This window comes from Nicotiana attenuata, unplaced genomic scaffold (assembly GCF_001879085.1).
Source record: "Nicotiana attenuata strain UT unplaced genomic scaffold, NIATTr2, whole genome shotgun sequence".
NCBI lineage: Eukaryota > Viridiplantae > Streptophyta > Magnoliopsida > Solanales > Solanaceae > Nicotiana > Nicotiana attenuata.
The window spans coordinates 357,842-385,264 of record NW_017670834.1 but is presented as its reverse complement, the minus strand read 5'-3'; the positions used below and the strand labels follow the sequence as shown (position 1 = coordinate 385,264).

The following is a 27,423-nucleotide window of genomic DNA, read 5'->3' as shown; positions in this document are numbered from 1 at the left end:
CCCAAATATGGCATTCAGCCCAAATCATAATGATAGCAAATAAGTTTCAGTCAAATACGCGGTAAAATCATCAACCGGGATGGACCAAGTCACAATCCCCAATAGTGTACGACCCCGCGCTCGTCAACAAGCGTGTGTCTCACCTCAACATAGCACTACGATGTGCAATCCGGGGTTTCAAACCCTCAGGACATCATTTACAATCATTACTCACCTCGAACAGGCTAATTCTCTAGCTCGCGACGCCCTTGCCCTTCGAACAAAGCCCAAGCGAAAACAATCAATAAAGGGCACAAATCCCGAAATTACCAAAAACCGACCCCCGGGCCCACATCTCGAAATTCAGAAATTTTTACACCAACGGGTTCCTTATCTCCCCACGAGTTCATACATATCAACAATACTAAAATCGGAGTCCAAATGACCCCTCAAATCCCCATTTAAAGGCCTCTTAAACTCAAGTCCTAATCCTCTATTTTTGCCCTTTAATTCCTTTAATTACAGCCCTAAATTCATGAAATACTACCATAGAATTGTGTTTTACGTCCAAAATCCTTACCTTAACGAAGTTCCCTTGAAATCCCTCTTCCAAATCGTCCAAAAGCTCTCAAGCCGAAGTTAAAAATGGTGAAATAACCCAAAATTCGCGAAGGACCTCTTTTAATTCAACTGCCCAGTTATTTCGCATCTGCGGCACTTTTGCCGCTTCTGCGGTACCGCATATGCGGTCATACCTCCGCATCTGCGGAAATCACTAACGGGCACAATACCGCATCTGCAGTCAACTCTCCGCACCTGCGCCTTCGCAGGTGTGGTCAAACCCCCGCATCTGCGGCCCCTGGCTCTCCCACTCAAATCCGCTTCTGCGGCTCCCTTTCCGCACGTGCGGCGCCGCACCTGCGGTCCCCAAACCGCAGGTGCGAAAATACCAGCAACAGCAAAAACTTCAGCAGCTTCTAACTTCAAAATGGTCCGATTGACCACCCGAAACTCACCCGAGGCCCCCGGGACCTCAACCAAAGGCACCAACATATCCAAAAACCTTATTCAAACTTGTTCTAATCATCAAAACACTTCGAACAACACTAAATCAACCAAAACACCTCGGATTCAAGCCTAAGTTTCTAAAAACTTCCAAATTCCGCTTTTGATCAAAAACCCAACCAAACCACGTCCGAATAACCTGAAATTTTGCACACACATCCCAAATCACATAACGAGGCTACTGCAACTTTCGAAATTCCATTCCGACCCCTATGTAAAAATCTCGCCTATCAACCGGAAATCGCCAAAATATCAACTTCGCCAATTCAAGCCTAAATCTACTCCAAAACCCATTCCGATCACACTCCTAAGCCATAAATCACCTCCCGAAGTTAATATCGGAACTCACATCCGAGCCCTCTAACACATAAGTCAACATCCAATTGACTTTTCCAACTTAAACTTCCTTAAAAGAGACTAAGTGTCTCAAACTTTACCAAAACCAATCCGAATCCAGTCCGACCAACCCGATACCACAAAACACGGATAACAAAGCATAAAGAAGCAGAAATGGGGGAAATAGAGTGGTAACTCATGAGACGAACGGCCGGGTCGTCACATCCTCCCCAACTTAAACAAACGTTCATCCTCGAACGAGTCAAGAAACATACCTGAAGCCTCAAACATGTGAGGATATCTGCTCCGCATCTCCCGCTCGATCTCCCAGGTAGCCTCCTCCACGGGCCGACCTCTCCACTGCACCTTCACCGAAGCTATATCTTTTGATCTCAACTTCCGAACCTGACGCTCCAGAATAGCTGCTGGCTCCACATCATAAGTCAAATCACCCTCCAACTGAACCGTGCTGAAATCCAGAACATGAGACGGATCTCCAATGTACTTCCGGAGCATAGAAACATGGAACACTGGGTGCACACTCAACAAGCTGGGTGGCAAGGCAAGCTCATAAGCCACCTCCCCAATCCTCCAAAGTACCTCAAAAGGCCCAATGAACCGCGGACTCAACTTCCCTTTCTTTCCAAATCTCATAACAGCTTTCGTGGGCGAGACCTTCAACAGAACCTTCTCACCGACCATGAAGGACACATCTCTAACCTTCCTACGAGCATAACTCTTTTGCCTCGACTGCGCTGTACGAAGTCTCTCCTGAATCACCTTCACTTTATCTAAAGCATCCTAAACCAAATCTGTCCCCAATAGCCTAGCCTCACCGGGCTCGAACCAACCAACTGGAGATCTACACCGCCTCCCGTACAAAGCCTTATATGGAGCCATCTGGATACTCGACGGGTAGCTGTTGTTATGAGCAAACTCTGCAAGCGGTAGAAACTGATCCCATGACCCTCCGAAATCAATAACACAAGCGCGTAGCATATCCTCCAATACCTGAATAGTGCGCTCGGACTGCCCGTCCGTTTGAGGGTGAAAAGCTGTGCTCAACACACCTGAGTACCCAACTCTCGCTGAACAGTCTTCTAGAACTGGGAAGTAAACTGAGTGCCCCGATCTGAAATGATGGAAACTGGGACACCATGCAACCGGACAATCTCCTGGATATATATCTCTGCTAACGGCTCGGAAGAATAAGTAGTACAGATAGGAATGAAGTGTGCGGACTTGGTCAGCCTATCTACAATCACCCAAATAGCATCGAACTTCCTCAAAGTCCGTGGAAGCCCAACTACAAAGTCCATAGTGATCCGCTCCCGCTTCCACTCTGGAATATCCATCTGCTGAAGCAAGCCACCCGGTCTCTGATGCTCATATATCACCTGTTGACAATTGAGACACCGAGCTACAAATCCCACAATATCTTTCTTCATTCTCCTCCACCAGTAATGCTGTCTCAGATCCTAATACATCTTTGCAGCTCCTGGATGAATAGAATACCGCAAGCTATGGGTCTCCTCCAGAATCAGCTTCCGAAGCCCATCTACATTGGGCACACAAATCCGGCCCTGCATCCTCAATACTCCATCATCTCCAATAGTCACATCTCTGGCATCATTATGCTGAACCCTATCCCTAAGGACGAGCAAATGTGGATCATCATACTGGGGCTCTCTGATGCGCTCATATAGGGAAGACAGAGAAACCACACAAGCCAATACCCGACTGGGTTCCAAAATATCCAACCTCACTAACCGATTGGCCAAAGCCTGAGCATCAACCGAAAGAGGTCTCTCCCCAACTGGAATATATGCCAAACTCCCCATACTCACTGCCTTTCGGCTCAAAGCATCGGCCACCACATTGGCCTTTCCCGAATGGTACAATATAGTGATGTCATAATCCTTAAGTAACTCCAACCATCTCCGCAGCCTCAAATTTAGATCCTTTTGCTTGAACAAATACTGAAGACTGCGATGATCAGTGAATACCTCACAAGATACGCCATACAAGTAATGCCTCCAAATCTTCAACGCGTGAACTATGGCAGCCAACTCCAAATCATGAACGGGGTAGTTCTTCTTATGAGGCTTCAACTGACGAGAAGCATAAATAATAACTCTACCCTCGTGCATAACACACAACCAATCCCTACTCTCGAAGCATCACAATATACGGTATATGAACCTGAAGCTGATGGCAAAACTAACACTGGAGCTGTGGTCAAAGCTGTCTTGAGCTTTTGAAAGCTCTCCTCACACTCGTCCGACCATACAAATGAAACACCCTTTTGAGTCAACTTGGTCAAGGACAATGCAATAGATGAGAATCCCTGAACAAACTGGCGATAATAGCCTGCCAAACCAAGAAAACTGTGAATCTCTATGGCTGAGGACGGTCTGGGCCAACTCTGCACCGCCTCTATCTTCTTTGGATCAACCTGAATACCCTCACTGGACACCGTGTGTCCCAAGAATGCCACTGAAATGAGCCAAAACTCACACTTGGAGAACTTTGCATAAAGCTTCTCCTCCCTCAATCTCTGCAATACAACCCTCAAATGCTCCACGTGCTCCTCCTAAATGCGTGAATATACCAGAATATCATCAATGAAGACTATGACAAATGAGTCAAGATAAGGCCGGAACACGCTGTTCATCAGATGCATGAACGTTGCTGGGGCATTGGTCAGCCCAAAAGACATAACCAGGAACTCATAGTGACCTATCTGGTCCTGAAGGCCGTCTTAAGAATATCCGAATCCCTGATCTTCAACTGGTGATAACCCGAACGGAGATCAATCTTGGAAAATACCCTCGCTCCCTGAAGCTGGTCGAATAAATCATCAATGCGAGGCAAAGGATACTTGTTCGTAACTGTTACCTTGTTCAATTGCCTATAATCAATGCACATTCTCATGGTGCCATCCTTTTTCTTCACAAACAGAACCGGCGCACCCCTGACACACTAGGCCGTATGAACCCCTTATCAAGGAGTTCCTAAAGCTGCTCCTTTAACTCCTTCAACTCCGCTGGTGCCATGCGATACGGCGGACTAGAGATGGGCTGAGTGCCCGGCACCAGGTCAATACCAAAATCAATATCCCTGTCCGGTGGCATGCTCGAAAGGTCTGCAGGAAATTCATCAGGGAAATCCCTCACAACTGGGATAGAATCAATACTGGGAGTCTTAGCTCCAACATCCCTCACAGAGGCAAGATACGACAGACAACCCTTCCCAACCATACGCTGGGCTTTCAAGAAAGAGATCACTTTGCTAGGAACATAATCAGTCACACCTCGCCACTCAATCCGTGGCACACCCGGTATAGCCAATGTGACTATCTTAGCATGACAATCCAGAATAGCGCGACACGGAGATAGCCAATCCATGCCCAGAATGACATCGAAATCCACCATACTCAATAATAAAAGATCTCGGGTCTCCAGAACCCCAATAGTCACCACACACGACCGGTACACACGATCTACAATAACAGTATCGCCCACCGGGGTAGATACATGAACAGGTAAACCAAGAAACTCATGAGGAGTACCCAAATAGCGAGCAAAGTATGATGACACATATGCATAGGTGGAACCGGGATCAAATATTACAGAGGCATCTCTGTGGCAGACTGAAATAATACCTGTAATAACAGCATCGAGGCAATAGCATCGGATCTGCCAGGATAGCATAGAAACGGGCCTGACCGCCCCCCGATCGACTTCCCCCTCTAGGGCGACCCCTGGCTGACTGATCCCCACCCCTAGCTGGCTGGGCAGGTGGTGGAGCAACTGGAGCTGAAGCTGATGACTGGCCCCTCTGCTGAGATGAACTAGCAACACGGCGGGGACACTGCCTCCACATGTGGCCCACCTCGCCACACTCATAACAACTCCTAGGTGCTGGAGAAGGGGACTGATGAGAACCCCTCGCACTGGAGTGACCAGCAGATGCACTCGGCGTAGAAGAGCCCTGAACAGATGGAGCACGGGATGAGCTCTGAGCTGGGAGGGCACTAAGTGAAGAATGGCCCTGGTGTGAACTGTGGGATCCATGACCCGATGACGCCCCTCGATAACTTGGGCGATCAGACTGACCCTGTCGGAACTGTCGGCCTCTGCCATGCTGAAACTGGTCCCTCGTAGGACCACCACTGTAGCTACCAGATCCTCGAGGCCTCTTGGCCTCCCTCTCCCCTCGCTCCTGGTGACGGACAGACTCAATCTCCCTGGCAATATCCACAACCTCCTCGAATGTAGCACCAGTCACCCTCTCCCTGGTCATAAGGATACGGAGCTGATAAGTAAGACCATCGACAAACCTCCTAATCCTCTCTCGATCTGTCAGAACCAACCAGATGGCATGACGAGCCAACTCAGAGAACCTCAACTCATACTGTGACACGGTCATTTCCCCCTGACGCAACCACTCAAACTGCCTGCGCAGCTCCTCTCGGCGAGACTGTGGCACATACTTCTCCAGGAAGAGAACGGAGAACTGCTGCCAGGTGAGAGGCGCTGCGCCAACAGGCCTATGCCTCTCAAAATCCTCCCACCAGGTAAAAGTAGGTCCTGAAAACTGATAGGTAGTGAAAGCGACCCCGCTGGTCTCCAGAATACCGGCTGGGCGAAGCATCCTCTGACACTTGTCCAAAAAGCCCTGGGCATCCTCGCCCTCTGCTCTGCTGAAGGTCGGAGGCTGAAGTCTCCCAAATCTCTCCAACCTACGCTGCTCATCCTCTGGCATGACAGGAACTACATAGTCCTGAGCAGCTGCGACCGGCTGGGCTGGATGTGCCCCCAACGTCTGAAGTCCCTGCATGACCTGCTCAGGTGTACGGGCGGCGGGAGTCTGACTACCTCTCCCGAGCCTGTGAAGTAGCTGCGGCTGTAGTGGCTGAAATCGCCTGAGCTAGGCCAGTGCAAACTGATAAGATCTGAGCCAAGGCCTCTTGAAAGCCCGGGATCACAATAGGCATAGCTGGTGCCTGAGCTGGTGCTGCTGGAGGGTCCACTAGCGTGGGGTACCCCTGGGGTTACCCTGGTAAAACCGTGGGGGGGTCCAGGGTACCCGTTGGGGTTAGGGGTACTTCCGTTGGCCGTAAGGNGAAAGCCCTGGGCATCCTCGCCCTCAGCTCCGCTGAAGGTCGGAGGCTGAAGTCTCCCAAACCTCTCCAACCTACGCTGCTCATCCTCTGGCATGACAGGAACTACATAGTCCTGAACAGCTGCGACCGGCTGGGCTGGATGTGCCCCCGGCGTCTGAAGTCCCTACACGACCTGCTCAGGTGTGCGGGCGGCGGGAGTCTGACTGCCTCTCCCGGCCTGTGAAGTAGCTGCGGCTGTAGAGGCTGAAACCGCCTGAGCTAGGCCAGTGCAAACTGATAAGATCTGAGCCAAGGCCTCCTGAAGACCCGGAATCACAATAGGCACAGCTAGTGCCTAAGCTGGTGCTGCTGGAGGGTCCACAACTGGGACCTAGTCCTGAACTGGGCAGCTGGTGGATCTGCAGGTGCTGCCCTCGTTGCTCTGCCTCTACCACGGCCACGGCCGCGTCCTCGGCCTCTAGTGGCCGCAGCTGGTGGCACTGGTGGTCGTCCATCCTGTCTGGTAGCGCGTGTCCTCACCATCTATGAGAGATGGAACAAAAGAAGTTTAGTACTCGGATCAACAAATTCGCACGACAAAAAGTTCAAGAATGAGAAGTTTTTCCTAAAGGTTCTGCAGCCTCTCGAGGATAAATACAGACGTCTCCGTACCGATCCGCGAGACTCTACTAAACCTGCTCATGACTCGTGAGACCTATGTTACCTAGGCTCTAATACCAACTTGTCACGACCCTAACCCCGAACCCGGTCGTGATGGCGCCTCTCGTGGAGACAAGGCCAGCCGACACTTCCCATTTTCTAATTTTTAACAGATAAGCATTTAAGAACAGTTTAAACATGATAACACAATCCGAAATAACTGATAATAACATAAATACGCGAAGGAATCACCCATACACAGCCCTAACCTGGGTGTCACTAGTCATGAGCATCTAAAAGACATAACAGAATTCTAATAAATCCATAACTAGTACAATGTCTGAAAGGGAATAGAGACAATAAAGGAGTAGAGACACGGGGCTGCAGATGTCAACAGCTACCTCCTATCTCTGAAAGCTCGCCTGAATCTGGAGGAATCAGCACACGGAAGCGGGACCTGATGCGCCTGAATCTACACACAGGGTGCAGGGAGTAAAGTGAGTACTCCAATTCAGTGAGTAACAAATGTAAATAATGACTGAAAGTAAGAAAACACGCAAGGCACAAGGCATTCTATGAGGAAGCAGTAAAATCATTTAAAAGCAGTAAACCGGTGAAAATACAAGTAAAATCCTCTTTCAACAAGTAAACAGGTAATTAACAGACAAATAAGGTGCAGTAAATAAATAGAAGCTCGCCCCTCGGGCACAGTATCACCACATCCGCCCCTCGGGCGACATCTCAGAAAAATAACAGCCCCTCGGGCTCAATCTCACATCACAATGGGTACCCGCGCTCACTGGGGGTGTGCAGACTCCTGGAGGGGCCCCTTACGGCCCAAGCGCAATAACAAGCCATCTCGTGGCATCAAATCTAGGCCCTCGGCCTCATATCAATCAAGCCACCTCGTGGCGTACATATCTCAGGGCCCACGACCTCATATCAGTATTACTGTTTCCTCACAACATAGGCCCTCGGCCTTACTCAGTCAGAGATACTCACAAGCCCCTCGAGCAATAGTAAAACAGTGTTTCTCAGCCCAAAACATCATTTAAAATATCATTTAAGTCTCAAAACTGAGTAAAATGGTTGAGTGGTAAAACAGTGGAAAATAATATGACTGAGTTCAAGTAGTAAGTCAAAACAGTGAGGAAATAGCAATAAAAAGCCCCGAAGGGTTCAAATAGTTGGCATGAAGCCCAAATATGGCATTCAGCCCAAATCATAATGATAGCAAATAAGTTTCAGTCAAATACGCGGTAAAATCATCAACCGGGACGGAACAAGTCATAATCCCCAATAGTGTACGACCCCACGATCGTCAACAAGCGTGTGTCTCACCTCAACATAGCACTACGATGTGCAATCCGGGGTTTTAAACCCTCAGGACATCATTTACAATCATTACTCAACTCGAACCGGCTAGATCTCTAGCTCGCGATGCCTTTGCCCTTCGAACAAAGCCCAAGCGAAAACAATCAATAAAGGCACAAATCCCGAAATTACCAAAACCCGACCCCTGGGCCCACGTCTCAAAATTCAGAAATTTTCACACCAACGGGTTCCTTATCTCCCCACGAGTTCATACATATCAAGAATACTAAAATCGGAGTCCAAATGACCCCTCAAATCCCCATTTAAAGGCCTCTTAAACTCAAGCCCTAATCCTCCATTTTTGCCCTTTAATTCCTTTAATTACAGCCCTAAATTCATGAAATACTACCATAGAATTGTGTTGTAGGTCCAAAATCCTTACCTTAACGAAGTTCCCTTGAAATCCCTCTTCCAAATCGTCCAAAAGCTCTCAAGCCGAAGTTTTGGTGAAATAACCCAAAATTCGCGAAGGACCTCTTTTAATTCAGCTGCCCAATTATTTTGCATCTGCGGCACTTTAGCCGCTTCTGCGGTACCGCATATGCGGTCATACCTCCGCATCTGCGGAAATCACTAACGGGCACAATACTGCATCTGCGGTCAACTCTCCGCACCTGCGCCTTTGCAGGTGCGGTCAAACCCCCGCATCTGCGGCCCCTGGCTCTCCCACTCAAATTCGCTTCTGTGGCTCCCTTTCCGCACCTGCGGCGCCGCACCTGCGGTCCCCAAACTGCAGGTGCGAAAACACCAGCAACAGCAAAAACTTCAGCAGCTTCTAACTTCAAAATGGTCCGATTGACCACCCGAAACTCACCCGAGGCCCCCGGGAACTCAACCAAAGGCACCAACATATCCAAAAACCTTATTCAAACTTGTTCCAATCATCAAAACACTTCGAACAACACTAAATCAACCAAAACACCTCGGATTCAAGCTTAAGTTTCTAAAAACTTCCAAATTCCTCTTTTGATCAAAAACCCAACCAAACCACGTCCGAATAACCTGAAATCTTGCACACACATCCCAAATCACATAACGAAGCTACTGCAACTCTCGAAATTCCACTCCGACCCCTATACAAAATCTCGCCTATCAACCGAAAATCGCCAAAATATCAACTTCGCCAATTCAAGCCTAAATCTACTCCAAACCTCCAAAACCCATTCCGATCACACTCCTAAGCCATAAATCACCTCCCGAAGCTAACCGAACCATCGGAACTCACATCCGATCCCTCTAACACATAAGTCAACATCCGGTTGACTTTTCCAACTTAAACTTCCTTAAAAGAGACTAACTGTCTCAAACTTCACCAAAACCAATCCGAATCCAATCCGTCCAACCCGATACCATAAAATACGGATAACAAAGCATAAAGAAGCAGAAATGGGGGAAATAGAGCGGTAACTCATGAAACGACCGGCCGGGTCGTCACAGGTAAGGATGGACGGTAAAACTGAGCCAGGAAAAAATCTCTTTGTTTACTTTTATGTGTGCTTTGATGCATTGAAGAAAGGTTGGTTAGAAGGATGTAGGGGAATCATAAGTTTTGATGGTTGTTTCTTATAAGGTGCTTGTAAAGGTGAGGTTCTAGTTGTTGTTGGCAAGAATGGAAATCAATAAATGTTTCCTATAGCATGGGCAGTTATGGACCGAGAGACAAAGCATAACTGGAGTTTTTTCATCAACTACTTGAAAGATGATTTGCACTTAGGAACTGGAGAAGGATTGACTGTGATGGCAGATATGCAAAAGCTAATCCTATTTCTTTGCTTGAATTTGAGCATCTAATTTTTTATACCCGCCCCCTCACTTTACTGAATTATTCATTGTAACAACAACAACAACAACAACAACAACAACAACAAAAAACCCAGTATGTTCCCACCAGGTGGGGTCTGGGGAGGGTAGTTTGTACGCATACCTTACCCCTACCTAACAGGTAGAGAGGCAGTTTCAATAGACCCTCGGCTCAGGAAGGATAATAAGAAGAATAGGAAATCAAGAAAGGGAGAAAGATGGAAGAGAAAAGAAAAAGGGAGAGATAAAGGACAAGTAGTACCAAATAATAGCAACAGAGAATACAATACCTGAGGCGAACAAAACAACATAACGTAATAAAAATCTAAGAATATGAAGGGACGTGCACTAAGACTATCGGTGAGCAACTAAAAACTACCCACTAACCTTCTTCCTTAATCCTCGACCTCCACACCCTCCTATCAAGGGTCATGTCCTCAGTGAGCTGAAGTAGCGCCATGTCCTATCTAATCACCTCTCCCCAGTACCTCTTAGGCCTACCTCGACCTCTTTTCAAACTCGCCATGGCAAACCTCTCACACCTCCAAACAGGAGCCTCAATGCTCCTTCTCTTAACATGTCTGAACCATCTCAACCTCAACTCTCGCATCTTGTCCTCCAAGGAGGCTATTCCCACCCTGTCTCGAATAACATCATTCTTGATCTTATCTCTCCTGGTACACCCACACATCCATCTCAATATCCTCATCTCTGCTACTTTCATCTTCTGCATGTGGGAGTCCTTGACTGGCCAACACTCGGCCCCATAGAGCATAGCCGATCGAACCACCACTCTATAAAATTTACCCTTAAGTCTTGGCGGCACATACTTATCACATAAAACACTGGAAGCGAGCCTCCACTTCACCCATCCCGCTCCGATGCGATGTGCGACATCTTCGTCAATCTCCCCGTTACCTTGGATAATAGACCCGAGATACTTAAAACTCGCTCTCTTGGAGATAACTTGAGCATCAAGCTTTACCTCTACATTTTCTTCATGGGTCCCATCACAATATTTGTACTCCAAGTATTCTATTTTGGTTCTACTCAATTTGAAATCTTTAGACTCCAAGGTCTGTCTCCAAACCTCCAACCTCGCGTTAACTCCGCCTCGAGTCTCGTCAATCAACACTATATCATCGGCAAATAGTATGCACCAAGGCACTTCCCCTTGGATGTGTCGCGACAATACATCCATCGCTAAGGCAAATAAAAATGGGCTAAGAGCCGATCCCTGGTGCAACCTCATCACCAGCTTCTCTTAATTTTCTGGCTATGATTTATCAGTTTTGTCAATGTGCTCATTCTAATCTGACATTTGATTTGCTATTAAGTAATCTGACTAATTTCATGAACATATGTACATTTGATTTGTTGTTAAGTAATCTGACTAATTTCCTATGAATTGTTCATTATCGATGCATTTCTTTACATAAATAAGTTCATCCTTAGTTTCTGCTCCTAATTTGTGTACTTCACAGTTTGTTGCAAAGAAATTCAAACATATAGTTGAATAGTATTTATTTTTAAAATTGCAGCAGTTATGTGAATTCATTATTGTGTGCAGTTTTGCTGCAGCTTTGAAGGAAACTTTACCCAATGCTGAATTTAGAATGTGTGCTAGGCACATCTGGTCTAATTGGCGTAAAAATGGAAAGGAGGGGAAAGGAGAAAACAATTTTGGAGGTGCTCTAAAGCTAGTTATGAAGTTAAGTTTAAGGAGGAGCTTCACAAAATGAACAAACTTGGTAAGGATATTTGTAGGGATTTGTTATATTATTCAGAAAAGTCATGGGTTAGAGCATATTTTAAAGTGCATTCCAAGTGCGATGTTGTTGAAAATAATATGTGTGAGACCTTTAATTCATGGATTTTAGCTTCTAGGCATAAATCAATTATAACTATGTTGGAGGAGATTAGGAGGAAAATAATGACTAAGGCAAGTGGATATGTTGAAATTTGCTAATACTTGGATATCTGATATATCACTTATGGCTAGGCTTCTGTTAGAGGATAGCAAAGAGCTTGCTAGAAAATGTATTGTCCTTTGGAATGTTGATGTTGGGTTTAAGATTGGAGAAGGATTGCATAAGCATGTAGTTAATCTGACTGATAAGGTATGTACTTGTAGAGTTTGCCAGTTGAGAGGTATTCCATGCCAACATGTTGTTCTTGCATATTATCATATAAATGAAGAACCTGAACAGGCAGTGGAGCATTGGTATAAAGGGATACCTTCTTAAAAGCATACAAGTATTTCATCCAGCCTTTGACAAATATGAAGATGTGGCCTGAAACCAACAATCCAAAGTTAGAGCCTCCCAAACCTAAACCCGTGCCTGGTAGATCTCAGAGGAATAGAAGAAAAGGCAAAGATGAACCAAAAAAAATATGAAAAGTTGTCCAATTGTAGAGTGAAAATGACATGTTCCAAGTGCCATCAACAAGGACATAACAAAAGATTTTGTAAGGTAAATTATTCTGTATCTTTACTGTATTACTGTAAGTCCTTTTTGGTATTACATATATGTCATATGCACCTTTTTGTCACGACCCATTTTCGAAAATAGATCGTGATGGCGCCCAACACCATTATCGGGCAAGCCAACGCGGAAAATGTAATTTAGTTCTCAGTATTATTTTTTACCCAAAGTAAGTATAGAAATTCATAAAGCTCAAGTCAAATCAGAAATGAACAATAATATGCCAAAATAGTTATACAACCCCGAAATGATAGTCTACTAACGTGTGTGCCAAGACCTGGTGTCACAAGTAATGGGCAACTAGTAGAATGTACAAAATAATAAAACTATCCTACTGTCCGAGATAGAATAGACAGCAAAAGTAAAGAAAAGACTCCATCAAGCAGCCGAACGTCACAGGAAGGGAGCAGCTCACCATGGAAGTCTCAAACTATGAATCAGGGGCGTGCACCAAACTGATAGCCAGATATACCTGCCTCAGATCCTGTACAATTAAGTACAAAAACGTAGTATGAGTACATAAATAACATGTACCCAGTGAGTATCCCGTCTAATCTCGAAGAAGTAGAGACGAGAGGTCGACTTGATACCACTAGGGTCAAATAAAATAATAAGTTTTTATGCTAAGCATGGGAGTCACAGAAAATCAACAGTGTATAGCAAGAGATAATAAGTCATGTTCTAAACAGCTTTGCAGTCAACCAATCACATTTCAATTAATTAGCAGGACAAGTCATAGATGAAGTTTCACATAGGTATCATGCGCACATTATGCCAAGGTCGACGGCCCGATCCAACAGCAAATAAACAGTGCACTGCCAGAGGGTCGAATGGCGCGAACCATAGGTGCATCTATTTCTACCGAGGCGATCGGCCCAATCCACAAATATCAATTTATATCAAGAAAACACATGAGTGTGCATTTATTTCCAAATAAATTCACACAAGTATCCACAAGTATATGCATTCGCTTATTTTCCTTTCACTGACTCTAGCACGTCCTAAGTGGTCACATTAGCAGGAAAAATATAGAGACAATCGCCAATAAAGCATGATATGAGTCCTAGACTACCCGGACAATTAACATAGTAGTAGCTACGCATGGACTCTCGTCACCTAGTGCGTACGTAGCCCCCGCATTTAGTAGCAAATAACTCAATTATTATACCTATGGGGACAATTCCCTCTTACAAGGTTAGAAAGGAGACTCACCTCGCTCCAAAGTGCACTTCCAATGCCAACAACGAGCCCAAACCCTCAATTCGGAGCCGAACGATCCAAAACTAGTTAAATGAGGTAGGAACTAATCAATATAAGTTCACAAGATGGTATTCTAGCTATTTAAGCAATTTTCCAACCCTTACCACAAGTTTCTTAAAACCCGATCCCGAGCCCACGTGCCCGGATTCCGAAATTTTTCGAAGGAAGTTATTCTCTATAACCTAAGGATCATTAATATATAATTTCTAGTTCATTTCATTATAAATTTCGTGGTAAAATCTAAGTTTTATTAAAATCCTAGGTCTAACTCTAACCCCTTGATTTCATCAAATCTTTAGGTGTTAATCTATCCAAAACTCGAGTGTTAAACTTAGAAATAAGGGGGATGAACTTACCTCACGATGCTATGTGAAAATCCCTTCTCAAGAGCTCCAAAATCGCTCAATACCCGTGTGCCAAATGGTCAAAAATGGCTGGAGCTCGAATTAAATGAAGCTCACTGCCCCAGCATTTTTTGCTTCTGCGGTCCCGCATCTGCAAGAACGGACCGCACCTGTGAAATTGGCTAAAAGGGCTGGGACTGCTTCTGTGGTCTTGAAGCCGCATCTGCGTAGCCGCTTCTGCGGTTTGGCCTGGCCAGCTCTGGGCCGCATCTGCGATAGATGGACCGCATCTGCGGTCTCGCACCTGCGGTCCACCAACCGCAGGTGCGATTATGACAGAAGCAGCAGCTTCAGCACTTCTAAAAAATTTCCACTTCACTCGAACCTCGTCCGATTGACGCTCGGGGCTCCCGAGCCCTGACCGAACATACCGACAAGTCTGAAATTGCGAAACGGACCTATTCGAACCTTCGGAATGCCCGAAACAATGCTAAATCTAAGAATCACCCCCTAAAACCAATTGAATCAAACATATGAACTTCAAGTTCTTAATTTTCCTCTAACGGGCCAAAACGCCCTTAAACTATCCGGATTGACACCAAATTTTGCGGGCAAGTCTTAAATATTATATTGGACCTGTACTGGGCCTCGAAACCAACATACGAGCCCAATACCAATATGATCAATCATTAATTAGTTTCTTTAAATCCATAGAATTTTAGTTTAACAATTTCAAATAAAAATTCATTACTCGGGCTAGGGACCTCGAAATTCGATTCCGGACATACGCCCAGGTCTCATATTTTCCTGTGGACCCTCCGGAACCGTCAAAATACGAATCCGGGCACGTTTGCTCAAAATATTGACCAAAGTCAAACTTAGCCTTTTAAGAAAATCCTAAAGAGTCAATTGTACATATTTTAATCCAAACTCTTCCAAATCCCGAACCAACCATCCCCGCAAGTCGTAAATTAGTTAAAGCAAGCACGGAGAGTGTTATTTGGGAGAACGGGGTTCTAAAAAGGCAAACGACCGGTCGGGTCGTTCCACCTTTGTCATTGTCATTGTCAAAGGTTTACTGTTGCTCATTATATACAGGCTGAAAATTGGATGCCTTCACAGCAAGGTAGCCAAAGCTCATAGGGAGCAAGCCAACCTGATGCAGCAAGAAGCTCAATCGAACCTACAACCTCAAACTCTATTTGCGATGATACAACAAGTGTTAGAAGGATTCATGAAGCTAGAAGCTCAAGTCAACCACCACCAATTTCTACAGATTCTTGCAGGCCCGCTTGAAGAGGATTAGGTAGTCAACTTCCTCCAAAGGGTAAAGAAACTACTGTCCAAAAGAGAGGAAGGGGTGCGGTAAAGAAGTTGCTGAAAAAGGAGGAGAAAAAAGGTTCAAAAATGTTGGATTTGGCATCTACACAGCTGCAACTGGAACTCAAATACTAAATGTATATATTCATACATATTTCATCTATAATATGACTTAGAATAACTTACTGATTGTACTTCATTATTTGGCAAACTACAGCCCGAAACATCAGGTCAAAGAGTTCTTGCAAGTGGTTCAACTTATAAGAGTGCAGCTCCAACAGGCATAGACCTTGGTTTTAAGGCTAGAGGCTTGAGGTGGAAGGGTCATGATGCTGTCACAACTTCCCAGTTGCAGCAGATGAAGGCAAACTTCAGCAAGAAGTAGTATCTTAGGAACTTATTTTTTGAGTATATGATTATGTAGCAACAAACAATTATCTATAGTCAAGCTATTCTTGACTCTAAGGTAGCAGCAAACTGTTATATTTTGGGATCTAGTTTTTGAAGAATTAAACTCTTATGGTTCTATTCAATTGTGTAATCTTCATGTTCTTATTAATAGAATGATCATTTCTTTGTGTCAATGTTGCATAGCAAGTGTTTTTATCTGATTCCATAACAGAATGTTACAAACTTGATATTGGGTTCGTAATGAATTTATACAGGAAGCTTAGTAGAACATAGTGCATCAATCTTCAACACTTTGATCGCATCTTCTTTACAATATCAAAGAATAGTTGTGCAAAAAAATTAGTGCAGCAATAGCAGCTAAAATAGTTTTTATTACTTTCAAAATATAACATTACATCGCAGTACTATGATTACAAAAGTGCAGCAGCAACAACACCTAAAACAACTAAAATAATCTGCAAACCACATCAAAACACAAGATGCACCAACATCTAAAGACATCAACAACAACACCTAGAGATCACGGCTGGGCATCAGCCCTACAGTTTCCATAAAACGAGTAACAATACAACAACATCGGTCAAAAGGATCACTCTTCTTTTTGCTCAAACTTTCTCCTTTTCAAAACTTTGACTCTCTTTAATAAACCCCAAATTATTTTCTTTGCTTGAGTAGGCATCTCATCATCATACCAACAGAAATAATCACATTCACCCTTTTTGTACAAAAATCACAAACACATTTGATCTATTATTATCAAAGAAAATAATTAAAACAGGATACAATTAAGAACAAAAAATTTACCTTTCCGATTTTGCAAGCAAAAAATCGACGACCTGGGTTTAGTTGGGTCCATGAAGTATTCAATTTTGGAGAAACACAACACTTACAAATTCGAGCGGCAGCGCAAGGTGACATTGACGAATTGTCGGTTCTGATAAGTTCGATGTTAATGGATAAATAAACTCGGCAACAACAGAAACGAGAGAAAAAAAGAGAAGAAAAGTAAAGTCAGCAACAACATAAACGAGAGAAAGAAAAGAAGAAAAGGATTGACACCAAGAAGAGAAGGAGAAATGTTGGAGCAGCAAAATTGGATTTTTTACGATTGGGAAATGAATTAGGGTTTAAATAGAGAAATATAAAGAATTACGTTACTTCACAGATGTTACCGTTACTAGACATATATCAGCTGAAGAATTTCTTCTCACGCGCTTAAATAGGATATAACTCACGTTATATGTCACATGCACAAAACGTGTCTAATTGGTATATTATATGCCTACGAAATGAGTTCAGATGGAAAGAGGCCTAGTTTAAGTGTCTAAATAAAAATGGTGCCAACTTTAGGTGTCTCTGTATGTATTCCGCCTATTAAGAAAGAAGTAACTTCATTTTTCCAAAGTTGTCCTTGGCGTAACAGCCTAGGAGTATTTGTTGTATTTCCGATGAATAAATTAAGGTTAGTATGGTCAATTTTAATTATATTGATAATTAATACTAAAAGGTGGATTTCTTAATATGTGTGAAAACAGCCAAAAAATCACTTAAAGTGGACTGGAGGGAGTAATAATTTACTCGTAGTACATAATTGTATAAATGTTTTTTCATAAATGCAATAGTGCTTAAACATTTTCAGATTTGGAATTTTAATACACATTTTTAAGACCATTGAATGTACGTTGACTAGTCTTGAATGATAGGCTTTCTAGATTGTTCAAATATGGTCTTACTAGCTTGGCTCACAGACAAAGGGAAAGAAAAGAATAATAGTATTAATTTGAAAGGAGTTTCATTAATTAGGTCGTAAAAAACAAGACGACCAGTAAATCTACTGATTTTCATTTCTTTTTCCCACATGTTTCTTTTCTTTTTTAATTTGTCGCCACATGATTTTTTAATAGTAGTGTCTAATGAAATTTGAAAGAAGAAACTGATAGGAAAGTCTCATGTGGCAGCCACATAGGGAAATACACACAGATTACGAACTTCTATTTCCATAGATCTCATCTATATAAAGCCAGTAGGTGATCGAAACCCTCTGAATATCACAATTCATTCTTATATTTTTCTTCTCCAATAAGTAAAATACTAGCTTCTAACAATGAGGCAACAAAGATATTTGTCAGTCTTGGTCTTGTTTTATTTCGTTCTCTTCTTCTTTGCGACATCCATTAGAGCTCAAGAAGTTGGTAAGCGCTACAATATTTATTGTGTTTTTTTTTTTTTTTTTCTGTATAGAGAAAAAAGGATAGCCTTAAGCACTAAGCTTTTGTTATGATTAGGGTCGAAAAATTGAGACAATATTAAATCTAAGGCTCCGTACAAAAGATTTAATGTTTTTTTGTCCTTATTTTCTGATGAAAAAATGACATTGTATAGCCGCTCTCGAAAAAATATATTTTTGTATATATACATATTTTTGTATGTTATAGACAAAAAAATATTATAAACTTTTGCGGCTATCGAATAAAAATAATTTCGGCTGCAGGCTAAAAGTGATCTTTGCCCTTTCGTGATCGTATATATAGCTAAGCTTAGTGCATCGACATCTCCTTTTTTATGTATTACTTATTTTTTTTAATTGTTTGATATATTGATATTTGGTTTATGGTGTTTGTGATATAGAGGATGAGAGGGAGTTTGATTATGCTGTAAAAAGTGAAAAAGGTCCAAGAATGTGGGGAAAAATGAAGAAAGAATGGGAAGCTTGCAATAGTGGGGAGATGCAGTCTCCTATAGATTTGTCAAATGAAAGAGTTAGAATTATCCGAAAGCCAGAGAAAAGGAATTACAAGCTTTGCAATGCTACTGTCAAGAACAGAGGTCACGACATTTCCGTAAGTTTAAGTTTTTCAAAGTTAAGATGCATATTTATCCAAATTGATTTGGAGGAAATAATTAGTGAACTTGCTTAAAAAGGAACTGGGCATTCCATTGAATTTAGTTTCTTATTGTTTTTTGAAAATGAATACTATCGTAAACCAATCAAAATATTTTGAACCGGTCCCTTTGAAAGGATTTCGAGAAATATTTGTTGAGAAATTTGTGTTTTGATGCATGTGTTTTGAAAAGCTTAAATGAAAAAGTCTTATTTGAATTGTACGTTTCTCAAAAAAAAAAAAAAAAAATATATATGCACAAGTTTTCTCATGAAGATTATTCTTGTCCCAAAGTTTTGCTTTAATGGTAGAGCTCCAGGTGTGACGTGTAGCTTAGGCGTATATCATGAAAACTTTAAATTCTGCCATAGTAAAAAGTTTAATATTTAAATAGATAAAAAAAGTCTTTTGGGTAGGTATTGATGAGTACAAATTTGAAAACAACAAAAATAACCAAAATTTTCTAAGAATATTGACGACAAACATATTTTTTTGTCACATATTTGTCGATAGTTCTTGGACTAATTATTCCAATCCCATCATAATCTATGTGGTTATTTGTACAATTTTTTATTATATTAATCAATATGTGACTTTTAAGTTTCTTCGTCCAACAACTCCCTTCCTTCTATCCACAAAAAACTTGATAATTGGATGCTCTGTGGCGACCATTTCATACAATAGAACTTAAGTTATCATGATTCATGTACATTGATAATCTAAAGAAGTAGTGATACAATTTAACTTATTAAAATTGGTCAATTTAATTTAATTAGATTATCAATTAATACTTATTTATAAATATTTATCGACAATTATCCTAAAAAGCGACCTGACTGTATGCACTACATGCTTTTTACACGGTCGGTGGAGCGATTTTATAGTTTTATTATTGTAGCTGTTGACGTGCTAGGAGTTTGCACAAACAACTTTAGAGACAGCTGGGTCGGTGACCCAAATTAAAAATTGCTAATTTACAAGACAAATATAATGTTTTATTCTTCGTATTTTGAGAATGTTACACGTTCTTCTATAATTTTATAGATGCTTACGGACTTTAACCTCTCTTTTCCCTTTAATAATAACTAATCTTAAGATACGTGCTTTGTGGGTGTATCTTATTTAAATAAGTAATTTTTTAAAAATCATATAAGTATTATATTAAAATTGTGTTTAAGTTAAAAAGAAAAGTTAAAGAAGAAGTATAAGTTTTTGAAATAATAATTGTAGATCTTAGTTAGCTAACTCAATATGGGAATAAATTTCCAATAAAAATCCTCAACTCATCACAGTCAATATATTAAATTTAAATTTATTTTATTTTATTCATTCCAGTATAAATAAATAATCTTTTAGGAAATAGATTCTCAATCATGCAAATAGTTTCTTTTTATAGTTTTGATTAGTAATAGAATTACTTAATCGAGAAAAAAAATTATTATTCTAGAAATTTTATTTACTCTTTTATTTCACTATTTACTGTTATTAACTTATAATTTCTTGATTACCTAAACTATAATTTACTTGAAAAAAATTCGTGATGTTAAAAATTGAAATATAAAGGTTGATACTTGATGACATTTTCAGCTTAAAATAGGCATTTAAAAATTATTTTGAGATACGAGGGGGAAACTTTAAAAGGGAAGTTTGATTGTTAAATCAAAAAGTTGGGGGGAAATATTAATTTTATCCGAATAAAAAGATCACAAATGTTGAACCATTGTTATATCTTAAATAAGATATATGGTAAAATATAAAATTGATCGAACGGTGAAACTAATTGCATTTGCTAGCTAAAAAGTATATAAAATATGTCTATTTTATATGTATATAATAGACACATATATAAACAATATATTTTTTATTAGTTATTATTTTTAAGAACGGCTAAAAATATATATATTTCTCTAAGACATATGCATTAAGATTTGATTGTACGGCATTGTTGCATCTTAAATGATAATATGAGGCAAATATCTAAATTAGCACTGGAGAAAATTGGATTGAACAATATTAGATGAAATCCTACCGTTGTATGCATAATTCATATATGAAGGGTAGGGGTGTTTATAAAAATCCGAAAAATCGAACCAAATCGAAAATCAAATCAAACCGACCAAAAAAACCGATACTTTTTGGTTTGGTATGGTTTTGGTTTTGAATTTTAAAAACCGATCAAATTTGGTTTGGTTTTGATTTTAATCAGAAAAAAACCGAACCAAACCGGCTATAGGAGTAGCTATTTCAAATTCATTATTACACCTATATATATATATGTATATTTTTATATAAAGTTTCAAAAATTTAATGGTAAATGTTAATAGTTTGCACTTTTAGTATAGTTCTTTACCTTTACATTCTAGTTTGATTGGTAGTTTTCTTTTGTTAAGTGTAAGAATCCATTTCGTGTTAAAAATAATAGATTTTTAATTGAGTCCTTAAATTATTCATCACTATTTGATTCAATTATCATCAATATATCTTGGTAAATAATAGATTTCTCAAAGGCAATTGAATTGATAGTGTTACGTTGAAAATGTGGTCTCCAGAATATGTGTTTGGTAGTGTATGTCTTATATTTAAGAAAAAACTGACAATAACCGAAAAAATCGAAAAATCGACATAAACCGAATCGAGAAAAAACCGACTTAATTGGTTTGGTTTGGTTCTAATATTTGAAAAATCGACTTACTTGGTTTGGTTTCTTCTTAGGAAAAAACCGATCCAAACCGAACCATGAACAACCTTCGTCGAAGGGTAATTCTTTCGTATTATTCACTTGTGGCTAAGTTTTGTTGTTTGGAATGTCACACCCACATTAAATTGTCTTGTAGGGTATTGTTTCAATTTGATATTATCACAAATAACTCAAATTTGATGAACAATATTATCATGCACAACAGTAATGTTAAATTATAAACAAAAATAATAATAAAATTTAAAATAAAAGTACTAAACGAATTAAGGGACAATCTTATAGAAGTAGTATTTTGGAGAAAAGCATAAGATGAAAATTATACAAGGAGAACGAAGGTTCCAGGTGATGGAAGAAAATCTTTTTGTAATTCGAAAGTGAATAACAAGGATTATTTTGTTGTAGCTAGTTTATACGATTCTAATAAGGAAAGGTCTTACATAATTAAAAGTACTCAATTTTAAGATTTTATACTTTAGAAATTTGTACATAGTTTAAATAAGAGAAAATTTATATCCCAAAATTTAAGTTGATTTCAAGGACATAAATATTAGGAAAAAAATTAAATGACTATTTTGTCTAATGTGAACTCTAGTTTAAAAAAGACAAACGACATTTCGCTAAGGGCCTTTGTACTTTTAATATACTAGTATAAATAGATTACTTTATTATTTTGTTGGTTTAATAGAAAGTGCTATAGAAAAATATGCATTTTTTCACGTTACCATGATTCTCAAACAAGCTAAACCATTACATGATCCAATCCACTACGATTACAATGTGTACCTTTGTTTCACAAAAAGAAAAAGAATATATTTTTCTGGTTTTTCCTTCTTTCCACTCTTAATAATAAAATAGAGTAGTTAATTTTGGGCATTCATCATTAATTGAAACCGGTAACGTAAAGAAGCGATATTTTAGGGAAAAATGGCATTAAGCTCAACTAATGAAATGATGCAGTTACAATGGCATGGAGATGCTGGATCTGTTTTGATAAATGGAACAGAGTATCCTCTACAGCAAGCCCACTGGCACTCTCCTTCAGAGCATACTGTTAATGGCAGAAGGTAGGAGAATATATTCCTTTATTTTTCTGTCCCTCTACTTTGTCAGCTTTACGCTAAGCATCCTTATTAGTAATTGGATTAGTTTAATTAATTCCTATTATTTTAATGTTAAACTTTGGGATACTTTTGGGACAGGTATGCAATGGAAATGCATATGGTTCACTTAAACCAAAATGCGACAAACAAGATAGCTGTGATTGGAGTCCTCTACAAGTTTGGCAAACCCGACAAATTTCTCTCCAAGGTAAACCTCTCGTTTGTATATACTCCGACCACATGTTTCTTCATTCTTAAAGTGTGTTATTTAATTTCTAATGCAATGGGTAATATTTTATTGGCATGCAGTTGATAAGAAATATATCATCTATGATTGACAAAAAAGACGACGTGAAAAACGCAGGCATGATCAATCCCAGAGAAATCAAGATTGGTAGCAGAAAATATTACAGATATTTGGGTTCACTCACAGTTCCTCCTTGCACTGAAGGAGTCATTTGGTCTATCAAAAAGAAGGTAGCAACTTGACATTAAATAACTCCTCATTTACTAACGTATTATTCTGTTCAACATAAATTATTATTTGATACATACTGCAATTTGAATCAATATTAGGTACGGACTATTTCAAGAGATCAAGTTAAATTGCTTAGAGAAGCCGTTCATGATGTAAGTTCCCTCATCGACGGAAGTCATTTACTATGGATAATATTAATTTTCTGTATATTAATTAAAATTAAAAATTATTAATAAAATTAGCAAATCAGACAGTGTTTCAATAAAATATTTCAGTATTAAAGGTTTGATGGTTTGAGTAAGCGATATGAAATTAAACGTTATAGTAATTGTAAGGAAAATGACGCCCGTCCATACATGAGATTAGAAGTCCATTTCCCCTTTCTCTAGTAACCAAATGCCAACGACTTCCTCGTAGAAAATATTTTTCGAGAGAATGACTTTCGTCATATCAAACATCACAAGTGTCTATATTTTTTATCTTTTTGAAAAATTCTCAGGAAACTCTCCACCGCTACCTTTCGGGTGTGTACTGAGTAACTTACTCACTGTGTAATGGCTCGTAAACTACACAGGAGATGTAAGTCCCACTAGACAAACTTAGTGCGACGGGCTCTGACTGAGGAGGCTGGTGACGAGGAAAATTGATCTCAGGTCTCCCATGTGGGAAATTACTCACCCGACCAACTCAGTCAACCCTTGCGGGCCACTAAGTATCTATATTGATGGAAATAGCACGGGCTAGCCAGTTTTCTGATTGATAATTGAAAAATAGCCAGCGTTTGCAAAGTCATTGAAAATAACCACTATTTTGCTGCAACACGGAAAGTTCCAACATAATATACTAGAGATCGGTGCACCTATGTATGAACTTCCAGCATATTATGTTGGACCTCTAATACACGAAAAATTCCAGCATAATATTCTGGAGATTGGAGCATTTGTGTTTGAACTGGACCAGTATATTATGCTGGAACTCCAGTATATTATGCGAAAACTTCAGTATATTATGCTGGAATAATTTTCGGATTTTGAACATTATTTTTGTTCAGATTTATCTTTACATGAAAGTGGCTAAAATTAAATTACTTTTGCAACTGTGGCTATTTAATAATTACCACTTAAATCTGGCTATTTTTTAATTTCACCCTCTATATTGTCCTATCATTTGCGATGAGTTTCTTTCATTGTTAATATTGGATAGGTAGAGTCTTTCGCTTGTACGCTTTGGATTTTTAATACTATAATCTACTTTTGGTTGCAGTATGCTGCAAGTAATGCAAGGCCAATGCAACCGCTGAACAAGAGACCGGTTTATCTTATGGCACCAGGAGCTACTGCTTGAGATCATTATTCTTTGATTTCGTATTTTTGCTAAAGCAAAATACTTGCTAGATATGATTTGTTCTGAATCTTTTGTTAAGGCAAAGTGCTTGCTGGATGTATTGTGGAAAATTTTATTTTATATATATGGTGACGTGTCAGGACACGTGGATTGGTCAAATAGTCAATAAATCTCAATTAGACACGATTCAAGAATTGTAAAACAGACACGAGCAAAGAAGGAGGAAGAGGCACGGGACATCAGATAAGTAGCACGGCGCCCGTACCTATTTAAATCATTTATATCCTGGCATCAGAAGGAATGAATCTGGTTATAAAAAAGCGTGCAGATACAGCATTTAATGGGATTAAATGCTGAGTTCGTTAAGAAATATTTATATTCAATGTAATGATTGTGTAACGTAGCATTCAATGTCTTTAATTATTCATAATAGCCTCATTATGATTTGGGCATAACGTACATTCTCAAAGGTACCTATAAAAAGGAGATATATGATCAGTTGTAAGGGACACGAAAAGCTATTGAAATATACATTGGTATCATTCGTTTTTCTTGATTATTATATTGCTACTCAGAATTATTTCCTTTTATTCATTTCTTTGATTATCAGTAACCCGAGTTCTTCTAAATTCTAGCTTTGACTAAAATTCCATTTTTTGGTTAAACAAATTGGTTCTGTTACCGGGAATCTGATAATCTATTTCATCTTTGCTTAATTTTCCTTGTTACATCAACTATGGCAAATAACAATGATAACACTCGAGGAAACCAAGAAAATCAAACAAATCAGCAACTTCAGGGAGATCTGCAGGATAATAACGCATTAGTTCCTTCTCCACAAGGTTCTCCACGACGGTCTCGTGAAGGCTCTCCTGAGGGGTCAAATACAGATGGACAAGCTCAATTCGAAAATGTGGAGGCTATGGATGAAGCTTTACAAAAACTTATCGCCACACAAGTCAATAAAGCTCTTCAAGCTTTTGTCAGTCAATTACCTGTTGCACCACCTACACCCACACCAAATAACAACACTCTAGAGAACCCTCGTTCCGGACTCGTTAATTCGGGTAGTGGGGGAACCCCCAGCGAATCACAGGAGGGAGAACCAGATAATTCTAATTTACAGAATTTAGTACTAACATTGCAGAAACAGCTCAAGGAGCAAAGTGACCGCATAGAGCAGATACCTGGGGTGCCGCTCGTGATCAAAGGGGTAGATATGGATAAGTATTCTCAACAGCCTTGGAAGTCAAGTGTTGCTCCTCTCCAAATTCCAAAGAAGTTCAAAATGCATGATATACCAAAGTACGATGGAACAACAGACCCACGAGACCACGTTACTGCATTTACAACAGGCGTAAAGGGCAACGACCTGACTAAGCAGGAGATTGAATCAGTCTTAGTCAAAAAATTCGGTGAAACGCTCACTAAAGGAGCGTTAACATGGTATTCTCTTTTACCCGAAAATTCTATAAATTCTTTTGCTGAGCTTGCAGATTCTTTTATCAAAGCACACTCGGGAGCTCAAAAAGTTGAAAAAAGAATGGAAGATATCTTCAAGATCAAGCAAGGAGACTCAGAATTGCTTAGAGAATTCGTGGACAGATTTCAACGTGAAAGAATGACATTGCCACGTGTACCTGACAACTGGACAGCCATAGCCTTCACAAGCAACTTGAATGAGAACAGTTCAGAAGCTACGAGGCGACTCAAGGAAAGCCTCCGAGAATTTCCAGCAACGACGTGGAATGATGTCTATAACAGATACAGTACAAAGATGAGGATTGAAGAAGATATTATTTTACGACAATAAAAAAGAAGAAAAAGTAAGCTCAAGACGTGCAGAAAATGAAAAAAGATCTGGTAAAAACAGGTACGATCCATACATGGGACCTGTGGGGAGAGACTCACGATCAAAGCAGGATAATCAGAGGTACGATCACAGATCAAGGAATAAAGAATCAGGCTCATCTTCCAGATTTGGGAATGATCGAAACACACGCGAGCCACGAGATGATGATAGGGGTCTGAAGGCAAGGTTTGGTGGTTATAATTTCAACGTAAGCACTTCTGAGCTCGTAGCTGTTTTAAGAAGCATGGGAGATAAGGTACGGTGGCCAAAGGAAATGCGATCGAATCCAAACAGACGAAACCCTGATCATTGGTGCGAATTTCATAACGATCACGGGCATAAAACAGCAGATTGCAGGTTTTTGCAAGGTGAAGTTGATCATTTGCTAAAACAGGGGTATCTCACTGAGTTATTCAGTGAGAAAGGTAAACAAGCATACATGAAGAACAGGCAGGAGCCTCCAAAGCCACCTTCACCCAAAAGAACTGTCAACGTTATAAGTGGGGGTGAAGATATCAATGGCGTGTCATATACGCAGCGAATAAGATTTCCAAAGTAACAATTACTCACGGGAAGCGGCTGCGGCATATATTGGAGGAAGAAAATATTACATTCAATGATGCAGATGCCGAGGGTCTATTAACTCCACATAACGACGCACTGGTAATATCTTTACTTGTACATGACACTAACGTGAAACGAGTTTTGATTGATCCAGGTAGTTCTGTGAACATTATTTTGATACGAGTATTACGTAAGATGCAAGATGAAGAAAAAGTAATACCAAAGGCACATACTCTATCTGGGTTTGATAATTCCAGCGTTGTTACAAAAGGAGAGGTAACGCTCACCACATTTGCTGAAGGAGTCGTCAAAGATACAAAGTTCCAGGTAGTAGACATGTAGATGGCTTACAATATGATTCTT

The 27,423-nt window shown here is 40.3% G+C and overlaps 1 protein-coding gene across 1 annotated transcript; it reads left to right on the top strand.

Annotated features, from left to right (window-relative positions):
- The first annotated feature begins 18,078 nt into the window (after positions 1-18,078).
- Positions 18,079-24,786, top strand: LOC109243762 (alpha carbonic anhydrase 7-like). Its single transcript, XM_019410744.1, has 7 exons — positions 18,079-18,334; positions 18,771-18,982; positions 22,680-22,786; positions 22,922-23,030; positions 23,132-23,299; positions 23,399-23,452; positions 24,564-24,786. The coding sequence occupies exons 1-7, from the start codon at positions 18,247-18,249 to the stop codon at positions 24,642-24,644; spliced, it is 819 nt and encodes a 272-aa protein (XP_019266289.1). The 5' UTR covers positions 18,079-18,246; the 3' UTR covers positions 24,645-24,786.
- The last annotated feature ends 2,637 nt before the right edge of the window (positions 24,787-27,423 follow it).